Source organism: Eumetopias jubatus, unplaced genomic scaffold (assembly GCF_037043125.1).
Source record: "Eumetopias jubatus isolate StellerSeaLion01/CBP00866 unplaced genomic scaffold, mEumJub1_p1.0 scaffold_11, whole genome shotgun sequence".
NCBI lineage: Eukaryota > Metazoa > Chordata > Mammalia > Carnivora > Otariidae > Eumetopias > Eumetopias jubatus.
The window spans coordinates 64,729,832-64,754,241 of NW_028274817.1; the positions used below are offsets into that span (position 1 = coordinate 64,729,832).

The window sequence follows — 24,410 nt, forward strand, 5'->3', positions numbered from 1 at the left end:
TCCATTCATTATAAAAACCCTCTAAAAGGAGGTATTAGAGGGAACACACCTCAACATTATAAATGCTTTATATGAAAAACCCACAGCTAACATCATACTCTATGGTGAAAAACAGTTTTTCCCCTAAGATCAGGAACAAGACATGGTTGTCTGTTCTCACCACTTTTATTCAACACAGTACTGAAAGTCCTAGTCACAGCAATCAGACAACAAAAAGAAATAAAAGGCATCCAAATGGCAAGGAAGAAATAAAACTTTCACTGTTTGCAGATGAGATGATACTATATAGAAAACCCTAGAGTCCACCAAAAAACTACTAGAACTGATAAATGAATTCAGTAAGGTCGCAGGATACAAAATCAAGGCATACACCAATAATGAAGCAGCAGAAAAAGAAAAAGCAATTCCATTTACAATTGCATCAAAAACAATAAAATACCTACGAAAAAACGTAACCAAATAGGTAAAAGACCTGTACTCTGAAAGCTATAAAACACTGATGAAAGAAACTGAAGACAAAACAAAGAAATGGAAAGACATTGCATGCTCTTGGATTGGAAGAACAAATAATATTAAAATGTCTATACTACACATTTAATCTAAGTGACCTACACACTTAATGCAATCCCTACCAAAATACCAATAGCATTTTTCACAGAACTAGAACAAACAATCCTAAAATTTGTATAGAAACACAAAAAACCCTGAATAGCCAAGGCAATCTTGAAAAAGAAAAAGAAAACTGGAGGTATCACAATACCAGGCATCAAGTTATATTACAAAGCTGTAGTAATCAAAATAGTATGGTACCGGAACAAAAATAGATACATAGATCAATAGAACAAAATAGAAAGCCCAGAAATAAACCCACAATTACATGGTCAATTAATCTTTGACATAGGCAGCAAGAATATGTAATGGAAAAAATACAGTCTCTTCAACAAATACTGTTGGGGAAACTGGACAGCTACATGCAAAAGAATGAAACTGGACCACTTTCTTACACCATACACAAAAATAAATTCAAAGTGGACTGAAGACCTAAATGTGAGACCTGAAACCAAAAACCCTAGAAAAGAACCCAGGCCATAACTTCTTTGACACTGGTCATAGCAACTTTTTTCTAGATATGCCACCTGAGGCAAAGGAAACAAGAGAACAATAAACTACTGGGACTACATCAAAATAAGTCTTCTGCACAGCAAAGGAAACAACTAACAAAACTAAAAGGCGACCTACTGAATGGGAGGCAATATTTGCAAATGACATATCCAATAAAGGGTTAGGATCCAAAATATATAAAGAACTTACCAAATTCAACAACAACAAAAAACAAATAATCCAATTTAAAAATGGGCAGAAGACCTGAACAGATATTTCTCCAAAGACTTATAGATGGCCAACAGACACATGAAAAGATGCTCAACATCGGTGATCATCAGGGAAATACAAATCGAAACTACAATAAGATAGCACCTCACACCTGTCAGGATGGCTAAAATTAAAAACTCAAGAAACAGCAAGTGTTGGCAAGGAGGTGGAGGAAAAGGAACCCTCTTGCACTGTTGGTGGGAATGCAAACTGGGAGCAACCACTCTGGAAAACAGTATCGAGGTTCTTCAAAAAGTTAAAAATAGAACTATCCTCTGATCCAGCAATCGCACTACTGGGTATTTACCCAAAGAATACAAAAACACTAAATCAAAGGGAGACACACACCCCAATGTTTATAGCAGCATTATCTACAATAGCCAAATTATGGAAGCAGCCCTACTGTCCATCGATTGATGAATGGATAGAGAAAGTGTAGTGCATATATATACATGTACACACACACACACACACACACACACACACACACACACACACAGGAATATTATTTAGCCATAAAAAATGAAATCTTGCCATTTGCAATGACACGGATGGAGCTAGAGAATATAATTAGGGAAATAAGTCAGAGAAAGACAAATACTGTATGAGTTTACTCATACATGGAATTTAAGAAACAAAATAAATGAGCAAAGGGACAAAAAAGAGAGAAATTAACAAAGAGATTCTTAATTATAGAGGATAAACAGATGGTTACCAGAAGAAGGGTTTGAAGGATGGATTAAATAGGTGACGGGGATTAAGGAGTGCACTTGTGATGAGCACCGAGTAATGTACGGAAGTGCTGAATCACTATATTGTACACCTGAAACTAATGTAACAGTGTATGTTAACTACACCTGAATTAAATTTTTAAAAAATAGAATTAAAAAAAGAATTCACCAATGAAGAGAAAAAAGCACCTCATATTTCTCTATCTCCTTTAACTTTTACTGCCCCCCTAGGATTAGTATGTCATAAAGAAAAATTGTGCCGGTCCCTCTCTGTCTGGGAAGGGGTTTATGGTGATAGGCTGTGAGGCCAGGATCAGCATTGACACTGATATTCAGAAAATGGGTAGCCACCATTCTGATGGCATCTTAAACTCTGAATGATCTCTAGCAGAAATACAGAATGCAATCATTTGCTATCAACCTTTTATCCCAATAATATGGGTCACTGTAGTCACAACTCTATCAATTCTTTTATGGTGACGTCCAATGTGGCAAGGTTTTTTACCTATTCATCATGGCCATTAATGTGTTTGTTATGACCCCTAACAGATGTAGGGCACATAACAGGCTCCTGGTAATTATTTGTTGAACAATCAATTCCTGGCGCCCTTGACAATAGTTGGTTAAGGTAAAAGCCATTGTTAAGAGTTATTGAACATGTTGCATTCATGGATCCTGAGGACTAGGTAGATGATAGACATGGTACTAGAAACTGTCAAGTACTCTTACTTGTCTGACCAAAATTTCTCCTATTGCTCAAGTTTATCTTTGAAGCCATGTGAGGTTGTTGGAAAGTCACTTTTACTCTGCTCACATCTGTTATATAAAAACTCTTAAATGCCATTTTAAATTATTTATTATATTATCACTGCATTAAATAAACATATTAAAATAGATTTAATTCAGAGAGTTTATTTATAGAGGTCACTGCAGCAAATTATTTTCACCAGCGCTTCTCAAACTTTAATGTGCATATGAATTACCTGGAGAGCTTATTAAAATTAAAATGTAGATTTTTATTTAATGGGTATGCAGTGGGTCAGAGATTCTAGTTCTAATCCCAGTGAGGGTGCTGCCACTGCTGATCTGTGAACCATACTTTAAGCTGCCAAAATACAGACCCAAATGAATAGGATAAATTCCAATGTGGGGGTCCAATCTGAAAGTCTGTGAGGTTCTTGCTTACAATAATGCCAGATATCAGATTTGATTTTAAAAAAGAATTATATATACATATATATATACATGTATACACACACACACACACACACACAATGGAATACTATTTAGCAATAAAAAGGAATGAAATATTGATATATGTTACAAACATAGATGAACATTTATCTGCCTTGAAAACAGTATACTAAATGAAAGAAGTTAGACACAAAAGGACAAATATTCTATGATTCCACTTATATGGTACCTAGAGTTGTCAAATTCATAAAGAAAAATATAGAACAGTAAATAACAGGAGCTGAGGGAGAGGGAAGGGAAATAAGGAGTGACTGCTAATGGGTATGGGGTTTCTTTTGGGGGTGATGAAAGCTGTAAAACTCTGAATATACTAAGAACCACTGGATTGTATACTTTAAAAGGGTGAATGTTCATAGCAGCAATGTCCACAACAGCCAAACTGTGGAAGGCGACAGGACGTCCTTCAATGGATGAATGAATGAAGATGTGGTTCATATACACAATGGAATATTACTCAGCCATCAGAAAGGATGAATACCCACAATTTGCATCAACATGGATGGAACTGGAGGGTGTTATGCTAAGTGAAATAAGTCAAGCAGAGAAAAACAATTATCATATGGTTTCACTCATATGTGGAACATAAGGAATAGCGCAGAAGACCATAGAGGAAGGGAGGGAAAACTGAACGGGAGGAATCAGAGAGAAAGACAAACCATGAGAGGCTCTGGACTCCAGGAACTAAACTGAGGGTTACAGAAGGGAGGGGGTGGGGGATGGGGTACCTGGGTGATGGGTATTAAGAAGGGCACCTGTGGTGATGAGCACTGGGTGTTATATGCAACTAATGTATCACTGAACACTACATCAAAAACTAATGATGTACTATATGTTGGCTACCTGAACATAAAAAAAAAAAGAAACTTAGATACAATTGATATGGGAGATGGACCCACAGACGTCTTAATATTTGCCATCCTTAGGGTAGCATATAATAAAATAATACTAGTTTACAAAAATTTAAAAAATAAAAACTCTTAAAAAATAAAAAAACTAAAATTTTTTTAAAAATTAAAAAAATAAAAGTGAATTTTATGGCATGCAAACTACATCTTTACATTAAAAAGTGAGAATTCTATAATTTCTGCCATTTGTCATGAGTATGAAAATTAAGAATACTTAGTATGTCTCAGGGTCCTCTCCCACTGACATTTATCCATCACAATAATTTGAGCATGTGTTTAATTTTTTATGCTTTTCAGTTTTAATGAGCTCAAAAAAAGAATAGAGCTATTTGATATCTTTCATTCTAATCAGAATAGCAAAAGTTAATAACATTGTCTGGAAATTAGTTATACAATTTTCCTGTTTTATTTACAGCAAGAAATTTCATTAGGGCATTTCCAGTTTAATTCAAGGCTAGGTTCAATTCTAGTTCAAAATAACAAGTTCCCATAGGCAAATTCATTGAATATTCATTTTTGGTTTCAGTTCAAGGTAAGGGCTGGCAGGAAATGGACTTTGGGGCAGTTCTAGAGTCAGTTTCATTTGAATGTCCAAATTTAAAGCTACAGTTAAAATTCTATTATTTATTTCTACCTTTTTTTCTTGTCAAAACAGCATTTGCAAAAAAAAAAAAAACAGCAATTGCTTCTCCCATTATACATGTACACATACATCCTTGTCACAAAAAACAAAACACATAGGCAAGCACAATGGAAATAAATATCACCTTTATCCTACCACTCATATAATAACCACTGTTAAAATTTTAGTTCATGTCCTGCCAGGAATTTTATCACTCATATATATGAACAACATTTACATGGTACAAATCCTTACATATGTGTTTATAAAATTTTGAACATACTGAATATACAGATTTTTAGCTTTTATTTTTTCATTTAACAAGATATCTCATACACTTTCCTGTGGTATTAAGTATCTTTAGTACTATAATTTATTATAGCTCTATAGCATTTCATCATATGGATGTATCATGATTTAATGTTACTAGTTTTTAAATATTACAGATAATTATGCAAACATCCTTATGCATCTCTGTACACATTGCTGACTACTTCTATAGGACTTACTTCCAAAAACTGGAATTGCAGTGCCTATTACTCATTTATTATTGATGAAAGCCAAAGAATCCAAAATAGGAAATAAAAAACATTAGGGGAATCTGAGAAAAAAGTGATAATTACCTGACAAGGCAGCATCAAATCCCATGTCTTCTATTGCTTCTCTCAAGGTTTCTGGAGTGGTTAGTAGAGGATCATACTCAACAGTCCCATTACCATTTGCAAGAGATACTCGTATGGATTTTACCCCTGCCTTTTTTGATATGACACCCTCAATAGACTGAACACAAGAATTACAAGTCATGCCATCAATGTTTATCACAGTTTCTTGAGTCAGAGGATGGCTAGCTATGTTCAAAGGAATATTTTGAAGAGATGAGCCAGAGGGAGAGTTTGAGGTACTCTCAACTTCACTTGTAATACTAACTCTATATTGCCCTGGTGACACAGCCTCTATTGCTTTTCTCAGGGTTTCTGGAGTGACTGAGCTTGCATTGTACTTTACTATGGCAGATCTATTCTCTAAAGAAACTACTATGCTGCTTACATATTGGAGTGTAGATAAAGCACTTTCAATATTTAACACACATGATTTACAATGCATGCCATCTATAATGAAAGTGACTGTTGAATCACTGGTATATGATGGACTCCTTTGCTGTGATCCTTCTGAGGATTTGACTGGTGTATTCTTTAGGCGTTCTATATCAATAGCTCCCAACTTGAGGTACTTGGGCTGTTTTTTGATGAATGCTGGAAAGCCCACAGCTTCAATCTGCTTTTTTATTTCCTCTACTGTGATAAGATGAGGTTGGTAAACAATAGTAGCTTCTTGGTTGTCCAGGGAAACTAGTTAATAAAAAGAGAAATATTATATTAGTTATTCCTAGGCCACTTCAGAAAACATTCTGTAGACCAAATCAATACCACACATAATTGTTTCTCTGTTTTTGTTGTCAGTATCCTTTCTTAAGCTATTTCAGTTCTTTTCAGAAAATGTTATTGACACAGACTGAAAAAAACTAAAAAAAATATGACCACTATATCTATGATCTCCAAGTTTCCACATGCCTGAATAGAAATATATTAGAGGTAGAGAGGACCCCAGGCATGTTGCATTAAAAACCCTGAACTCCGGGGCGCCTGGGTGGCTCAGTTGGTCGAGCGACTGCCTTCAGCTCGGGTCATGATCCCGGAGTCCTGGGATTGAGTCCCACATTGGGCTCCTGGCTCAGAGGGGAGCCTGCTTCTCCCTCTGACTCTCTCCCCTCTCATGTTGTTTCTCTCTCTCTCTCAAATAAAAAAAAATGTTTTAAAAAAATATAAACCCTGAACTCCATGAATTGCTACTCCTGCTGCCTTTTCTGCTTATTTAAGACCCATGTAACTTTTAATTATAATCATTAATTTAACCCTGGGTATATGCACACTGTACCCCAGACTTCAATGAAGCCGTAAGTTATTTTAGTCCAGTGGATTCAAAACCCATGCTTAAGAAGAAAGCAAAAACCTCAACGACCAAAATGGAAAATTAAGCTCACAAAACAAATAACACAAGATATATTACCTTTAATTCGCTGAACACCTTGCAGCTTCCCAATTTTTCCTTCAATGGTGCTGGTACATGAATGGCAGGTCATCCCTTCTACTTTCATCTTCAGCATGACTTCACCTGCTTGAGCCATACTGTAATCTTCACAAGTTCCTGACTTTTTCTCCAGAGTTCCGGTATCTAAACTGAGATCTGGAAGCAGCTCTATTATCTGATTGGCATTCACTATAGAAGGGATTACTGTCACCACTACAGTTCTTTGCTGAGGGGAAATTTTAATGTCTGTCACACCCTTGGTCTTGAGCAATGTGTTTTGGATATGGTCCCATGGCACAGCCAGTGAAGCAGCAACAGTCAGAAACACAGTCTCAGTTAAAACAGGGAGAGGATTAGGATTGTGGAGAATAGCATCAAAGCCCATGTCATCAATAGCTTCCAGTAGGGTCTTTGGAGTGTGTAGTTTAGGGTCATAAATAATAGTTGCATTTTTTTCTTCCAGTGAAACCTTTTGGAACAAAATTTCAAGTCAGTTTAATTAAATTTCATGACCTAGAACTGAAAAATTAGCAATCATCATACCACATTCAAGAAGAATGGAACAAATAATTCAATCAAGTGAAGCTTCTCTATTAGTTCTCATCTTTACTATTCTCTTTGGAAAGAAACAGAAAATGTCTTCTGTACTTATAGGAATGATAAAGTTATACGTAGGTGTATGTGACTCAAGTACTGATTAGGCTTTTGAAACATACACATGGACAAACACACCCTAGAATTTCACAACAAACAACTCTTCTTTACTATCTCCTTTTACAAATTATTTCAATACTTCACACTCTACCAATTCAAAAGATAAAGGAAACAGGATTAGCTGCCGAAAATAAAAGGTGATATGAAGTTTAAATTTTAAGATGCTCAGTTAAGATAACTTTGGGAGAAAAGATATAAGCATGCTAGTTTATGATTAAAGGTAGTATTGTAGGATTTTGTAGCATATATTCCTATAACCTTCTAAGTTACTACAGCCTAGTGTTACTTTTATTCAAAATAAGAACATCTTTATTGTTTCACATGATTCAATGATAAAAACAATGACTGGATTCCTAAAGCTCAGCTACTGTATATAATTTAACTACTACCATGATTGCATGCATATCTTTGGCTGATACCTTACGAAAATTAATGATGTAGTCATACACACAAACACAATTACTGGGCTGGGAGTCAGAAGATTTGCATTCCACTGAAAATTCTCCACTTAATAACAAATCACACTCATTAATTTTACCATCTGAAAAATGGGGAAATATGCCCTATATTCTTCTAGGGCTGGGTTGTTATAAGGATCATATGAGTAAATACATAAGAAAGTAGTTCTTTATAGCAGTGAGTTAAAGGTAAACACTGAACAACTAATATTTATTGAGCACCTATTATATGTGCCAGGAACAAGGATTCTCAAGACACAAAGCTGAGCATGACAGTCACAGGGAGCAATACTAGAACAGAAAATACAGAAAACAGACATGTATTCATCCCTGGGAATATGGGTCAGAAAAGGCTTCTTAGATAATATCTTAATGTAAAAGGACAAACAGAAATCAGCAAGGACGCATGAGGCAGGAATTCCAGACAAATGGATAAAGTAGATAAAGATCATAAGCGAGAGAATTAGGCAACTGATTTATTATGGGACCCCTTTTATGCCAATAATGGTTTGCAATTTATCATATTGGTAATAGGGTTATGGAAAAGTTAAGCAGGGGAATGACATGATTGCATTAGCATTTTAGAGAAGAATCATTCTGGAGACATTTGGGGTAGAATGGAGTGACACAGGATGGAAAATCAGGAGACTATTGCGATTGCACAGTGGTACAGAGAAGATCTGAATTAAGGCATGAACACTGGGGCTAAAGAAAAAGGGGCAGTTCCAACACACATTTGGGAGGGCAAGAATTAGTAAGGACATTATAGATAATAAAGGATATGATTAGAATGACTTACATGTTTACAGAGTGGGCCAATGTATAGATGCTGTTGCCATTAACTATTATCAGAGATAGAGGAGGAAAACTGGAGGAAGTTAAGAGATTGGAGCAGAGGGAAAAGAAAGATGATAAATTTAGTTTTAGACCCATTGATTCTGAGAGGCGGTAGGGTATTAATGTTCTAAAGGCAGTTAAAATATGGGCATTATTGGGACACCTGGGTGGCTCAGTCGGTTAAGTGTCTGCCTTCGCTCAGGTCATGATCCTAGGGTCCTGGGATCAAGTCCCGCATCGGGCTCCTTGCTCAGTGGGGAGCCTGCTTCTCCCTGTCCCTCTGCCACTCCCCCTGCTTGTGCTCTCTCTCTGACAAAATCTTTTAAAAATATGGGCATTATTATTATTATTATTATTACTATGGATTCCTGGTGAAAATCTTTGTTCCATAAATAAAAGCAATCCCAAAATATAATTAAAAGTAATTAAAAATCAGGGCACCTGGGTGGCTCAGTCAGTTAAGTGTCTGACTTTTGATCTCAGCTCAGGTCTTGATCTCAGGGTCATGAGTTGAGGCCGTGCATTAGGCTCCATACTGGGTGTGGAGTCTACTTAAAAAAGTAATTGAGTAGGAAGTATCACTTTAAACTGTCTACAATAGTTATATAGTGAAATCTGTCACTTATATTAATGAACTTAATATTTTTATTTCTTCCTTTAGCTTGGTAATCAATGGCTAGATATTTGGTGGAATCTTAAAACGCACCCATGGAACAAAAAAGATTCTAAGACTGATAATTCTAGTTGGTCAGCTTGCTCTTAGTTATGGAAGAGATCACTAGCATAAGGGATCCAAAACAGAAGTGGGAAAATAATTTAAAAATTTTATCTTGGAATATGCCACATAACATTTCTCATGAATAAGCTGCAGTATAGCCAAACTACATGTAGTTCAGACATATACTTTTCAGAGATGCAATATAAATATAGTCACTATAAAATGAAGGCTTTTGTGTTTTTGTATCTCTAAAGAGATTTTCTTTTAAACTCTAATCTGAGTCTACTGAAGTCAATGATTTTCTGATTAAGAAAATTACTTTAAAAAATTTAATATTCAGGGGCACCTGGATGGCTCAGTCGGTTAAGCATCTGCTTCAGCTCGGTCATGATCTCAGGGTCCTAGGATTGAGTTGGGCTCCCTGCTCAGCAGGGAGTCTGCTTCTATCCCTCTACCCCTCCCCCCAATTCATGCACTCTCTATCTCAAATAAATAAAATCTTTTAAAAAAAATTTAAAGAGGGGCACCTGGGTGGCTCAGTCGTTAAGCATCTGCCTTTGGCTCAGGTCATGATCCCGGGGTCCTGAGATCAAGCCTCACATCAGGCTCCTTGCTCAGCGAGGAGTCTGTTTCTCCCTCTCCTTCTGGCCCTTCCCCCTCTTGTGTTCTCTCTCTTTCTCAAATAAATAAATATCTTTAAAAAAATAAAAAAATGTAAACATTCAAACTAAAGAGGAAGCTGGAGAACAGATGAGGGGTGGGAAAGGAGTGACTATGAAGGGGCAGCACAGGAGAGTTTTTTGGCGTGACGGGACTATTAGTGTCCTGGCTATGGTGGTAGTTAAATGAATCTATACATGTGTTAAAATTCACCAAACTAAAAAAATGAAATCATAGAACCATATACCAAAAAGAAGTTAATTTTACTGTATGATAATTGTCTTAAACAAACAAAAAAGAAAAAAATTCAGTTAGTTGTATTGGCTACATTTCAAGTGTTCAACAGCCATTGTGGCTAAGTGGCTGCTATATGGTACTGGGTATAAATAGAACATTTCCATAATTGCAGTACACTGCATTGGACAGTATTGCTCCAGGTACTACTATACTTTTTTATGATAAAGTACCAAACTTTTTTGAAAGGGTGGAAATTTCCTTTCTCTTTATGTTTAAATACACTGTATATGGTATCTTTTTAAAAAGATCTGGTTTTGAGCTAATTTCCACCTCCCCAAAAAATGTTAATTTACCAACATACCCAACGAGAAACTGTACTCAAAACTGACTTTATAAGCAAAAATCACTTTCTCACTAGATGGCTTGCTGTAATTTCTACTGCACTGGCCTATTTTCTAATTATAAAAGACATAAGGAAATAAGGCAACTATGTATATAAAATACTACTTACAAAAGTTATATTACCCTATGTTGTTTTCATGCTGTAGACTAAAAACACTTCCTCATTTAGTAACTTCTTTTTGTGTGTTTTAAAGCTAGCTACCACACTTAGCACAAACAAAAATGTTCCCCTTTGGGGTAACTTTTCCTCTGACTGTTAGATATCTAAGAATATCTAAGAGTTAGGTATCAAAGAGACTTTTCAAGCCTAAAGTCTCAAAGGAAACAAAAACAAGCAGTACCTTTGTTTCTTTTAAGAGGAAATTCACATAGTGATTATCATAATACCTTGGATACCAAATCCTTTGCCAGGAAGCTAAAATAACATTTATTTATTCAACAAATACTTACTGAGTGTCTATTGTGTGCCTGGCACTGTGCTAGCTGCTACGGATACAATGGTGAGCAAAAACAAGCACTGACTCCGTAAACCCGGAAATTGCTGGTAGCAATATGATTCTGGGTCGGCTTAACTCTTTCACATTATCCCTGCCAACGAAAACCACCTCCACCTATTCACCATATTGTTCCAAAGTTTCAAAAGCTTATCTTTTTCTCTCAATCTTTCATTAAGAACCAATGCTGTTAACTTCACTACTAGATTTACCCCAAAGATACAAATGTAGAGATCTGAAGGGGCACCTGCACCCCAATGTTCATAGCAGCAATGTCCACAATAGCCAAACTGTGGAAAGAGCTGAGATGTCCTTCAACAGAAGAATGGATAAAGAAGATGTGATGTGTAGGGGCGCCTGGGTGGCTCAGTCGTTAAGCGTCTGCCTTCGACTCAGGTCATGATCCCAGGGTCCTGGGATCGAGCCCCATATCAGGCTCCCTGCTCAGCAGGAAGCCTGCTTCTCCCTCTCCTCCTCCCTCTGCGTGTGTTCCCTCTCTCGCTGTATCTCTCTCTGTCAAATAAATAAAATCTTTAAAAAAAGAAAGATGTGATGTGTGTACACACACACACACACACACACACAATGGAATATTACTCAGCCATCAGAAAGGATGAAGTCCATTTGTATTGACATGAGTGGAACTGGAGGCTATTATGCAAAATAAGTCAATTAGAGAAAGACAATTATCATATAGTTTCACTCATATGAAGAATATAAGAAACAGGGGCGCCTGGGTGGCTCAGTCGGTTAGGCGTCTGCCTTCAGCTCAGGTCATGATCTCAGGGTCCTGGGATCAAGGCCTGTGTCGGGCTCCCCGCCCAGCAGGAAGTCTGCTTCTCCATCTGCCCCTCCCCCTGACTCGTGCTCACTCTCTCTCCCTCTCTCTCTCAAATAAATAGATAAAATCTTAAAAAAAGAGAATATAAGAAACAATGCAGAGGATCATAGGGGAAGGGAGGGAAAAAGTGAATGGGAAGAAATAAGAGCGGGAGACAAACCATGAGAGACTCTTAACTATGGGAAAGAAAGTGAGGGTTGCTGGACAGGAGGTGGATGGAGGGATGGGGTAACTGGGTGATGGGAGTTAAGGAGGGCACTTGATGTAATGAGCACTGGGTGTTACATGCAACTGATGAATTACTGAACTCTGCATCTGAAACTAATGATGCTCTGTATGTTAGCTAATTGAATTTAAATAAAATAAAATTTGAAAAAGAACCAATGCTGTTATTTCTATTTTTATAAGAATTATTTTTCCATTAAAATAAAAATAAACATATACCAGTCTACAAATTATGAATGTGACTCATAGGAAGGACTCAAGGTGGAAGACTATTCACTGTATTTAGATGAAGGCAGGAGTGGAAGAGAAGAAAAGAAAATAAATCAAACATATTCTGTGGTCTCAACAGCAATTAATAGTAGAGTAGAGGGTGCTAAATGTCCATAGAAATTATAAAGATCCATTATTTTAATGAGAATGGTATTCTTTATCTACTGAAATGCCTAAAACATGAAATTCAAGCACAGTATACTTAATCTGCATGTGACTTCTATAAAATTTGCTCTCAAGTAGGATGAAAGCTAGAACCTTGGACAAATCACCCTAACTCAAAGAGCTTCATTTTCCTAAGAGACCGGTTTAAAGCTCACTTTCTTACATTTTCTTTTTTTTTTTAAGATTTTATTTATTTGACAGAGAGAGAGAGAGACAGGCAGAGAGGGAACACAAGCAGGGGGAGTGGGAGAGGGAGAAGCAGGCTCCCTGCTGAGCAGGAAGCCCGATGCGGGGCTCGATCCCAGGACCCTGGGATCATGACCTGAGCCGAAGGCAGACGCTTAACGACTGAGCCACCCAGGCACCCCTTTCTTACATTTTCATAACAACTCAACATAAAGGTAATCAGGGGTTTTTCAGAGCTTGAAAGGATTCTATCATTTTATATAGACTGAAGTCAGAAAAGTGAAATGATTCATCAGTTATCTTGAATTTCTTTTTTTTAATTTTTTATTAAAGATTTTATTTATTTATTTTGACAGAGAGAGAGAGAGACAGCGAGAGAGGGAACACAAGCAAGGAAGAGTGGGAGAGGGAGAAGCAGGCTTCCCGCTGAGCAGGGAGCCTGATGTAGGGCTCGATCCCAGGACCCTGGGACCATGACCTGACCCAAAGTCAGACGCTTATCGACTGAGACACACAAGTGCCCCCTACCTTGAATTTCTAATATGTTTGAGTCACCAACCACAAATAGTTTTGACTCAACTAAAAACTATTTAAAATACATAGAAGGAACCCAATATAGATTACATATTTTACAATAAAATTATATTATTCTTTTTTGAAAAAATGTGTATATATTAATCAAGTAACACTCTACTTTGATGCTTCAATACAGGATACTGAAAATTAAAAGCCATTAATATAAACTGTATGGTACTTGGACAAAACAGACACACAGATCAATGGAACAGAATAGAAAACCCAGAAATAGCATGCGTTGTAATGAGCACTGGGTGTTATGCACAACTAATGAATCATTGAACGCTACATCAAAAACTAATGATGTACTATACAGTGGCTAACTGAACATAATTTACAAAAAAAGAAAACCCAGAAATAAACCCACGCTTATATGGTCGAGTCTATGACAAAAGAGGGAAGAATATACAATGAGAAAGAGATAGTCTCTGCAATAAATGGTACTAGGAAAACTGGACTACATGTAAAAGAATGAAACTGGACCACTTTTTAACACCATACACAAAAATAAACTCAAAATGGATTAAAGACCTAAATGTGTGACCTGAAACCATAAAAATCCTAGAAAAGTACACAGGCAGTAATTTCTCTGACATTGGCCATCACAACATTTTTCGAGATATGTCTCCTAAGGCAAGGGAAACAAAAACAAAAATAAACTGGGGCGCCTGGGTGGCTCAGATGGTTAAGCGTCTGCCTTCGGCTCAGGTCATGATCCCAGGGTCCGGGGATCGAGTCCCGCATCGGGCTCCCTGCTCCTTGGGAGCCTGCTTCTCCCTCTGCCTCTCTCTCTCTCTCTCTCTGTCTCTCATGACTAAATAAATAAAATCTTAAAAAAAAAATAAAAAAATAAACTGTTGGGACTACACCAGAATGAAAAGCTTTTACACAGCAAAGGAAACAAGCCATCAACAAAACAGAAAGGCAACCTACTGAATGGGAGAAGATATGTGCAAACAGCATATCCGATAAAGCGTTAGGATCCAAAATACGTAAAGAACTTATCAAACTCAACACCAAAAAAATAATAATCCAAATAAAAAATGGGCAGAAGACATGAATAGATATTTTTCCAAAGAAGACATACCGATGGCCAACAGACATATGAAAAGATGCTCAACATCACTCATCATCAGGGAAATACAAATCAAAACCACAATGAGATACCACCTCACACCTGTCAAAATGGCTAAAATCAACAACACAAGAAACAACAGTTGTTGGAAAGGATGCAGAGAAAGGAGAATGCTCTTGCACTGTTGGTGGGAATGCAAACTGGTGCTGCCACTCTGGAAAACAGTATGGAGGTTCCTCAAAAAGTTAAAAATAGAACTACCCTATGACCCAGAAATTGCACTACTAGGTATTTACCCAAATAATACAAAAATACTAATTCAAAGGGATACATGTACCCGATGCTTAACAGCAGCATTATCTGCACTAACTAAATTATGGAAACAGACCAACTGTCCACTGACTGATGAATGGATAAAGATATGGAACAAAGGAATATCACTCAGCCATAAAAAAAATGAAATCTTGCCATTTACAACAATATGGATGGAGCTAGAGTATTATGCTAAGCGAAATAAGTCAGTCAGAGAAAGACAAATACCATGATTTCACTCATATCTAGAATTTAAGAAACAAAACAAATGAGCAAAGGGGGGAAAAAAGAGAGAGGGAGGCAAACCAAGAAACAGACTTTTAACTATGGAGAACAAAGAGATGGTTATCAGAGGGGAGGTGAGTGGTGAGATGGGTTAAATAGTTGATGGATTAAGGAGTGCACTTGTTGGGATTAGCACCAAGTGTTGTATGGAAGTGCTGAATCACTATATTGTATACCTGAAGCTAATAATACACTGTTAACTAACCAGAATTTATGTTTTTTGAAGATTTTATTTATTTATTTATTTATTTATTTATTTATTTATTTATTTATTTGACAGAGAGATAGAGAGAGCCCACAAGTAGGCACAGCAGCAGGCAGAGGGAGACGGAGAAGCAGGCTCCCCACTGAGCAGGGAGCCCGACATGGGGCTCGATCCCAGGACCCTGGGATCATGACCTGAGCCAAAGGCAGCCACTTAACCAACTGCGCCACCCAGGTACCCCAACTAATCAGAATTTAAATAAACACTGGGAAAAAAAGAATACTGAACAGGTAGTACAGATTTCGCATAAAACTCTTCCTTTATAGTATCCCCTATTATTACTTAATGTATTACATTCAGTGTGATACGTTTGTTAAAATTGATTAAAGTTTTTATGAAAAAAATTCAAAAACCAAATATCTTAAAATGAAAAAGATGCAGAGATTAGATTGTTTTAAGTTGTAGCATTGTTTTCATTGCTATTATCATTTTTTCAAAAATTATTCAACTAATGCATGGTTATTCATTACGAAACATTTAAATACAAAATTATACAAAGGAAATAGTGAAACTCCCTGTCCATACCATTCCTTCACTGCTAGATTTCTATATTGAATCTGACCTTGTTTTGAAATTTGGGGTAAAGTTCAACTAAATCAGAAACCTAACCCTTTTTGAATAACTGACTCTACATCTTCATGATGGATAATTATTACCTAGGAATTAAGCAAAATGCCTGTTTTACTCTAACACAATGTTTGAAAAACAGAATGTTCGATGCTCTATCATTTGCCATAGAAAAGTTAGAAAATGAAGTAAGTTCCAAGTAGAAATAAAAAAAAATTCATCTCTATATGCTGATATGGAACAATCTCTAAGATATATTTGCTAAGTGAGAAAAGCAAGGTACAGATAATATATACATATAATATGTGTATATTATATATAGTATATGTGAAAGGTAAAAGAAAATGGAGTTACTTATGTCAAGGGGTTTTAAAATGGAGCCAGGAGGCTATTAAGGAGGTGGGCCTTATACATGTCCTCACCTGGTGGAACCATGAATTTCTGAACTGGGCCAAACCACAAATATTCCAAGGACTCTGCATAAACATCTGCAACTTACTACATTAACAGACTTTTGCTTAGTGATAGGCTTAGCAATCAATTATGTTTAGCCAAAATTAGTTTTCTGATACCAATACCAACCCAAATTCTTTGTAAACAATGTATACAAGCGTTCCTCTTTGTCTTTAAAAACCACTGACTTTTGTTCCCTAGAGGAACACAATTTGGGTTGCTACCTAAATCTGTGCTTCCTGAATTGTAATTCTGAGACCCCAAAAAAATGCTTTTGTTTTATTTCAGTTCTTCCTCTTTTCTCAGTGGATATATGCTTCCATTTTTAGATAGATAGATGGATGTCTATATAGATACACATATATACAGGTAAACCATTTTACATTCATAGTCTATTTCTGGAAGGATACATACATTAGCAAACATAACTGGTTTCTGTTGGGAGGGGGATTTTACTCTGTATTATTTGTGTTACTTTTTCAATAATAAAAAAACAGTTAAGGGGAGCAAGGAATGTATTGGTCCACAGGATGAATTTGGTAACTGCTAGCATCTAGGTGGCCATTTTTTAAAGGACAGTCTAAATTAGGCGTATGGACTGCAGCCTTTATCTGAGTAAAGGGGAAAAGCACTCAAAATGCTAGCAGTATAAATTTCAAGGACAAATGTAATTTGGTAATAAGGCATTAATCTTTGGAGTCATTCAGTACTTGTACCTAATTAAATTTGTTTTTACATTTCCCCTTTCAAAAAGGCCAAATAATTCCAGAGAAAGACCTTCACATTATCTGCCCATTTTATTTTTCCCCTGAACAGACCACTGAGTGATTAAATTAAACTTTGGGTTAATCTCTTTAAAGTCTACAGTCTTCACATGGACAAGACAAACAAGATTATACTCATTTACAAACTTTATAAGGTAAGACACAATTCCCAAAATGTATTTAAATGCTGATGCTGCAAAGAGAAATAATCACATTAATTCTACTTATTACAAAATTAGAGACATCTTGACTATTCAACTCTCCTTGAATTCTGTTAATTAAAGCTCTAATCTGTTCCACTGTAGCATTTTTTCAATAAAACAACCCCACTCAATTTAACATCACAATTACGTTACTTCATTTCAGAGTTTTATTCCAAACAAGAAAGAACTCCTTGACTTAGTTGAAAAAATGTCCTCTCTAAATCTGTTTTCCATTTTTTTTAAGATTTTATTTATTTATTTTAGAGAGAGAGAGCACAAGTGTCCACAAGCCAGGGAAGGAGCAAAGAGGAAGGGAGAGGGAGGAAGGGAAAGAATCTCAAGCTGACTCTGACCGAGGCAGGGCTCTATCTCAGGACCCTAAGATCATGACCTGAGCCAAAACCAAGAGTTGGACACTTAACCAACTGAGTCACCCAGGTGCCCCTCCAAATTTGTTTTCTAAATTGACTGCACATTAATCTTAAATATAATCTCAGCTGTAACTGTGATCCAGAAATTTGAAACCTTAACAGTCTTTAAAAAGTGACCAATATTTATCTATTATTAACATGTTGAGCTGCATTCTAATGATAAAGTATGTTTGCACAGGACAATTTTCTATGTGATGCATAGAAAGAAGTGAATCCACCTTTTGTGGCCTCTGAAATGCAAACATTTTAAGGGTTTTCCTTAAGAAAAATAATACAAAACTAGGGAAGCCAGGGTGGCTTAGTTGGTTAAGTGTCTGCCTTCAGCTCAGGTCATGATCCCAGGGTCCTGGGAACGAGCCCCATGTCGGGCTCACTGCTCAGCGGGGAGTCTGCTTCTCCCTCTGCCCCTCATCCTGCTCTCATGATCTCTCTCACTCTCTCTCTCAAATAAATATTTTTTAAAAGAAAAATAATATAAAACTATAACAAATAATATAAAACTATAACAAAATAACAAGTTACAAATTTTAGAAAGCCACCAAATATAAAATGGTGATACACCTCTATATCTTCTTTTCCTATATTTTCACTGTATACTCTCCTGCTTCATTTGATAATAACTTTGTAAAGTCATTTTCTATATAGAGAAAAGAATGATAATTTAGTTATTCTCATATGTCAAAATATTTTTTATTAATGATAGCTTAGTAAAGTTCCTTTCAATGTCACAAATAAGTATTAATAAATTTTTAGAGCTGTTTTCAAACTTGGGAAAACTATCAAGTTTCTTTCATATATGTAGTATAAGATTACAGAGATTTTCAGAGAAGTTTACTTGTGTAGTGATTAGTATTAAATATTTTGGGGTTTTTTTGTTTTTTTTTATAAAGGTTTTTATTTATTTATTTGACAGAGAGCGAGCACAAGCAGGGGGAGTGCAGGCAGAGGGAAAGGAAGAAGCAGGCTCTCCACCGAGTGGGGAACCTGATGCAGGGCTCAATCCCAGGACCCTGGGATCATGACTGGAGCGGAAGGCAGATGCTTAACAGACTGAGCCACCCAGGTGCCCCAACTCTTTGAATTGATAACAATCATTTTATCATTTTTACACTGGGCCCTACACCTTTATGTCGTAATACTGAGTGAATTGGCAATATGGGTGGTAGGGGTAATTGGAAGACATTCCCACACCAGAATTCCTAGGAAAAATTTCACTATATACAGAAGTGACTAAGAACCACATTTGGCCAGGGGTGCCTGGGTGGCTTAGTCATTAAGCATCTGCCTTTGGCTCAGGTCATGATCCCAGCGTCCTGGGATTGAGCCCCACGTCCTGTTCCACAGGAAGCCTGCTTCTCCCTCTCCCACTCCTCCTGCTGTGTTCCCTCTCTTGCTGTGTCTCTCTCTGTCAAATAAATAAATAAAATCTTAAAAAAAAAGAACCACATTTGGCCAAATATCCTACTAACCCCAAACCAAACATCCCCAACTCAACCTTCCCTTAGTCAGATACCCCAAAATGCCCATGGCAAATCCAATACTTCTCAACACAAAGGGAAAGTCTACCAGAGGGCTAAGTAGAAATAGACAATGGACTTAAATGTTTGTGGTTAAAATATTTTACTTTTGCAAAAACATACAACCATGTGAACAAACTAAGACTCCTTCCAGAGTCTCAGAAGGGGTCAACGCAAGCAAGAGGCTATGAAACATAAGCTTCACAATAAATCTGTCTCTGTGCCTAGAAGACTAAATACTTAGTAAAATATTTTTTAAAGGAAAGAAAAAAGAAGAAAGGTCACTAATATATGCTATATCATATGGGCTTTTGACTGAAGGAGAGGGAGAGCTGGTAAAGGCAGAAAAGGTAAATGTCCTTTTATTTTTAGCAATCAAATTATGAATGTGCCCTGGAAAGTATAGCCTTAAGGATCTGTCACTGGGATCCACATAAATCACCATTGATAACACAAAGTGCTTTCACCTCTTATCACTGCTACTTTTCCTTTACAAGTTAATTCAATTCAATCGCATTTTTCTGACCTTAAACAGACCTTATGAAGCACAGGGGAATTCTAGAAGACACAGTGGAAATAGCAGCCTTACATATGAATGGGGTGCAACAGACTTTTTTTGAAAATCTATACAGGAATGTACTTGCAAATGTCAAAGCAGAATCCTTTCCTTTAGTTATACATGAATATGTTGGGGAAAACAAATATTAATCTAAAGTAGTTTGCCATACAAAGAGTTGGGAGTTCTGGAAAATGCACTAGTTGTCTGTGGACAGTTAAGTACCTAAGTCATTTGGAGAAAAAGTATGTGAACTAGCTTTTGGATGGTTAAAAGAGTTTTACTGCAGTTAGCACAGACAATTAGTAAGATTCAGCTTCTATTCTGGCCCCCCAGCATCAGCCACCTTAGATCAAGTGGAGGAAGTTTGACTGCTTTCATTTAAAGATAAATCAAATGCAGGTATCATACTTATTACTCAATGAAATTGAATGACTCATTTTTAAAGATGTGGAACTGAAGGGTGCAGAGGTACTTTTGCCATCCTTTTTTCTAATCAACACACTGGAAAATACCCATCTAGTTGTTGGACAGTTATGATTAGCAAGAAAATTACAAAATGTAATTGGGTAAAATCAGTGTGAATGGGTAAAAATTAATGTTTAGATTAATTAAAAGACAGAGCTCTCATAATTATCTATTTGATCTGGAGATACACCAGATATTCTAGTCCAAATTTAATAACTCATGTACTTAAAAATATAATGAGCTTCTGATTATTAGAAAGAATCCACTGATCCCTGAGTTTAAATGTTGTGCTAACTGTGATATCCAGTTGGACAAAACTCCCTTTAGAATATTAACATCTACTCTGGATAGTGTGTCTAAAAATGTACATTTCGCATGTGGATCTGAACTCATTGGCAAACCATTTTAAGAATAATGCAGCTGAGGGCGCTTGGGTGGCTCAGTTGGTTGGGCAACTGCCTTCGGCTCAGGCCATGATCCTGGAGTCCCGGGATCGAGTCCCACATCGGGCTCCCTGCTCAGCGGGGAGTCTGCTTCTCCCTCTGACCCTCTTCCCTCTTGTGCTCTCTATCTCTCATTCTCTCTCTCTCAAATAAATAAATCTTAAAAAAAAGAATAATGCAGCTGATCAAATTCCAAAGTTGCATTAACTTCCATCATCATTGTAACAAATACTGTATAAATGCAAAATTATAAAAACCTCCAGTAAATAGAACCACCACCAATATAAAGTTGTTTTAAAGATCTTTTTTTAAAGATTTTATTCATTTATTTGACAGAGAGAGAGAGAGATCACAAGTAGGCAGACAGGCAGGCAGAGGGAGAGGGAGAAGCAGGCTCCCCGCTGAGCAGGGCACCCAATGCGGGGTTCAGTCCCAGGACCCTGGGATCATGACCTGAGCCAAAGGCAGATGCTTAACAGACTGAGCCAACCAGCGTCCCAAGCATCCAACTCTTGATTTCAGCTCAGGTCATGATCTCAGGGTTTGGAGATCAAGCCCCATGTCAGGCTCCCCAGTGGGCATGGAGTCTGCTTAAAAGTCTCTCTCCCCCTCCCTCTGAATCCTTTTCCCCATTTGCGGTCTCTTTCTCTCTCTCTCTCTTAAACAAAAATGAATCATAGACCTAAAGGTAAAACATAAAATGATAAAATTTTAGATGACATAGAAGAAAAATCTTTGTGACCTTGGGTAAGACTAAGATTTCTTAGACATGACACCAAAAACATGACCCATAAAGAAAAAAAAGTAGATAAACTGGAATTCATCAAAAGTAAAAACATCTGCTCTGGGAAAGACACTTGTAAGAGAATGAAAAGACAGGGGGAGCTAAGATGGTGGTGTAGTAAGAGGACCCTAGGCTCATCTCATTCCTCAAACACAACTAGGTATCTATCAAATCATTCTGAATACCCAAGAAATCAACCTGAGGACTGACAGAACAAATTCCACAAGTAGAGGGAGAGAAGAGACCACATGGAGGAAGGTAGGAAGTGTGGAGATGTGGTTTCAGGGAGAAATGGAATGCAGGTGCTTCAGAGGTGAGGGAGCCCTCGTCATGGAGAAAGGTAAAAGAGAGAGGAACACACAGGGGAATGCAGAAGGAGAACACTTCCCCAAAGCCATTGGCTGAGAAAATGAGAGGAGCTAATTTTCATGAGTTTCTGCAACCAGCAGGGCTTAAAAGACTGGAGTTTTAAAGGTCACTGGCTTGTCTGGGATAGAGCTCTGGGAGTGCTGCCCCACTCCTGGAGAGAAGGCAGGCAAGCAACCCGGGCAGACACCATGCTCTGAGGAACACCTGGGGCACACATGGGGAAGATTATTCACTCTTCTTGGGGCACATCCATGAGAGGGAGCCATCACAGAGACACCTCTCCAGAGACAAAAGAGCTGATAGGTGCCTTTTCCCTCCCCTGCCCCTCAGCATTAACACAGAGCCACCCGACCAGGGCTGCTTGGTCCCAACACTGGCTGCCTAGCCTGCTTGATCCAAGTCCCATGCCCCTGTGCTCTGGTACAACTGCCCCTCTCAGTCAAACGTCCTTCATTCCTAGCACGGCAAGCCCCTTCCCCAGAAGACCAGTGGAAGCCCCTGCCCACTGCAGGTCTCCTGACCAGAGAGTTCTGGTCAGGAGGATACTACTTGCTAGCGTAAGTAGTATCAGGTCTCATGTCACAAGCAGACTGGAGCACATCTAGTTAAAACTCTCCACACTCTGGCCAAGGACCAAATGCTGCCCACTGCAGGCAAGGAGAGCCTCTATAGACAACTGGCCTGAAGGATAGAGCAGCAAAAACATAGCAGTAGAGCACATGCAGCACACCAGAGATGCTCCCTGAAGCACCAGGCCTTGACAGTAAATGAACTCTTCTTCATAAAGCCATTATCTCTGGAGCATGGAACATAAAAGTTTTTTATGTTTTTATGTTGTAACACAAAGAAGAAGACAGAGACTTAGACAAAATGCCAAGATAGAAGAATTCATCCTAAATGAAACAACAAGATAAGGTCATGGTCAGAAATCTAAGCAAAACAGATATAAGTAATATGCCTGGTGAAGAATTTAAAGCAACAATCATAAGGATATTTGCTGGGTTTGAGAAAAAAAAATGGAATTCAGAAAGGCCCTTACTGCCAGATAAAAAGTTAAAAAAGAATCACTCAGAAATGAAAACTGTAGGGTGCCTGGGTTGCAGAGTCAGTTGAGCATCCAACTCTTGGTTTTGGCTCAGGTCATAATCTCGAACTCCACATCAGGCTCCATACTCAGTGTGGCATCTACTTGATAATCTCTCTCCTTCTCCCTCCCTCCCTTTCTTTCTCTCTAAAATAAATAAACAAATCTTTTTAAAAAAGAAATGAAGGGGCACCTGGGTGGCTCAGTCATTAAGTGTCTGCCTTCAGCTCAGGTCATGATCCCAGAGTCCTGGGATCGAGAACCGCATTGGGCTCCCCGCTCTGTGGGGAGCCGGCTTCTCCCTCTCCCACTCCCCCTGCTTGTGTTCCCTCTCTCACTGTGTCTCTCTCTGTCAAAAAAATAAATAAAATCTTTAAAAAAAAAGAAATGAAAAATGCACTGATATTTGAAACAGACTACATAAAATGAACAGGAGGAGTAAAGAAGCAGAGGAATGAGCAAGTGATGTAGAAAATAAAACAATGGAATATAATGAAGTTCAACAAAAGAGAGAAAGAAGAATTATGGAATATGAGAACAGATTTAGGGAACTCAGTAACTCCATCAAACATAATAACATTCACATTATAGGAGTACCAGAAAAAGAAAAGAGAGAAAGGGGGACAGAAAATTTAATTGAGGAAATAACAGCTGAAAACTTCCTTAAAAGAAAAGAGAAAGGGGTGAGCCTAGGTGGCTCAGTCGGTTAAGTGCCTGCCTTTGGCTCAGGTGATGATCCCAGGGTCCTGGGATCAAGTCCCATATTGGGCTCCCTGCTCAGCGGGGAGCCTGCTTCTCCCCCTGCTTCTGCTCGCTCTCTTTCTCTCACAAATAAATAAATAAAATCTTTACAAAAAGAGAAAGGACCCAAATAAATAAAATCACAAATGAGATAGGAGAGATCACAACTAACACCACAGAAATACTAACTGTAGGGGCGCCTGGTGGCTCAGTCATTAAGCGTCTGCCTTTGGCTCAGGTCATGAACCCAGGGTCCTGGGATTGAGCCCCGCATCGGGATCCCTGCTTTGCGGGAAGCCTGCTTCTCCCTCTCCGACTCCCCCTGCTTGTGTTCCCTCT

At 37.7% G+C, this 24,410-nt stretch overlaps 1 protein-coding gene across 2 annotated transcripts in view; it reads right to left on the reverse strand.

The window, feature by feature from the left end:
• Positions 1-24,410, reverse strand: part of ATP7A (ATPase copper transporting alpha) — a 150,119-nt gene that overhangs the window by 56,125 nt on the left and 69,584 nt on the right. For both annotated transcript variants that reach the window (XM_028101454.2, XM_028101453.2), the window contains exons 3-4: positions 6,951-7,440; positions 5,507-6,232 (exon numbers count right to left, since the gene is read on the reverse strand). In XM_028101454.2, coding sequence (XP_027957255.1) covers positions 5,507-6,232; positions 6,951-7,440 — 1,216 coding nt within the window. The remainder of the gene's footprint in view (positions 1-5,506; positions 6,233-6,950; positions 7,441-24,410) is intronic.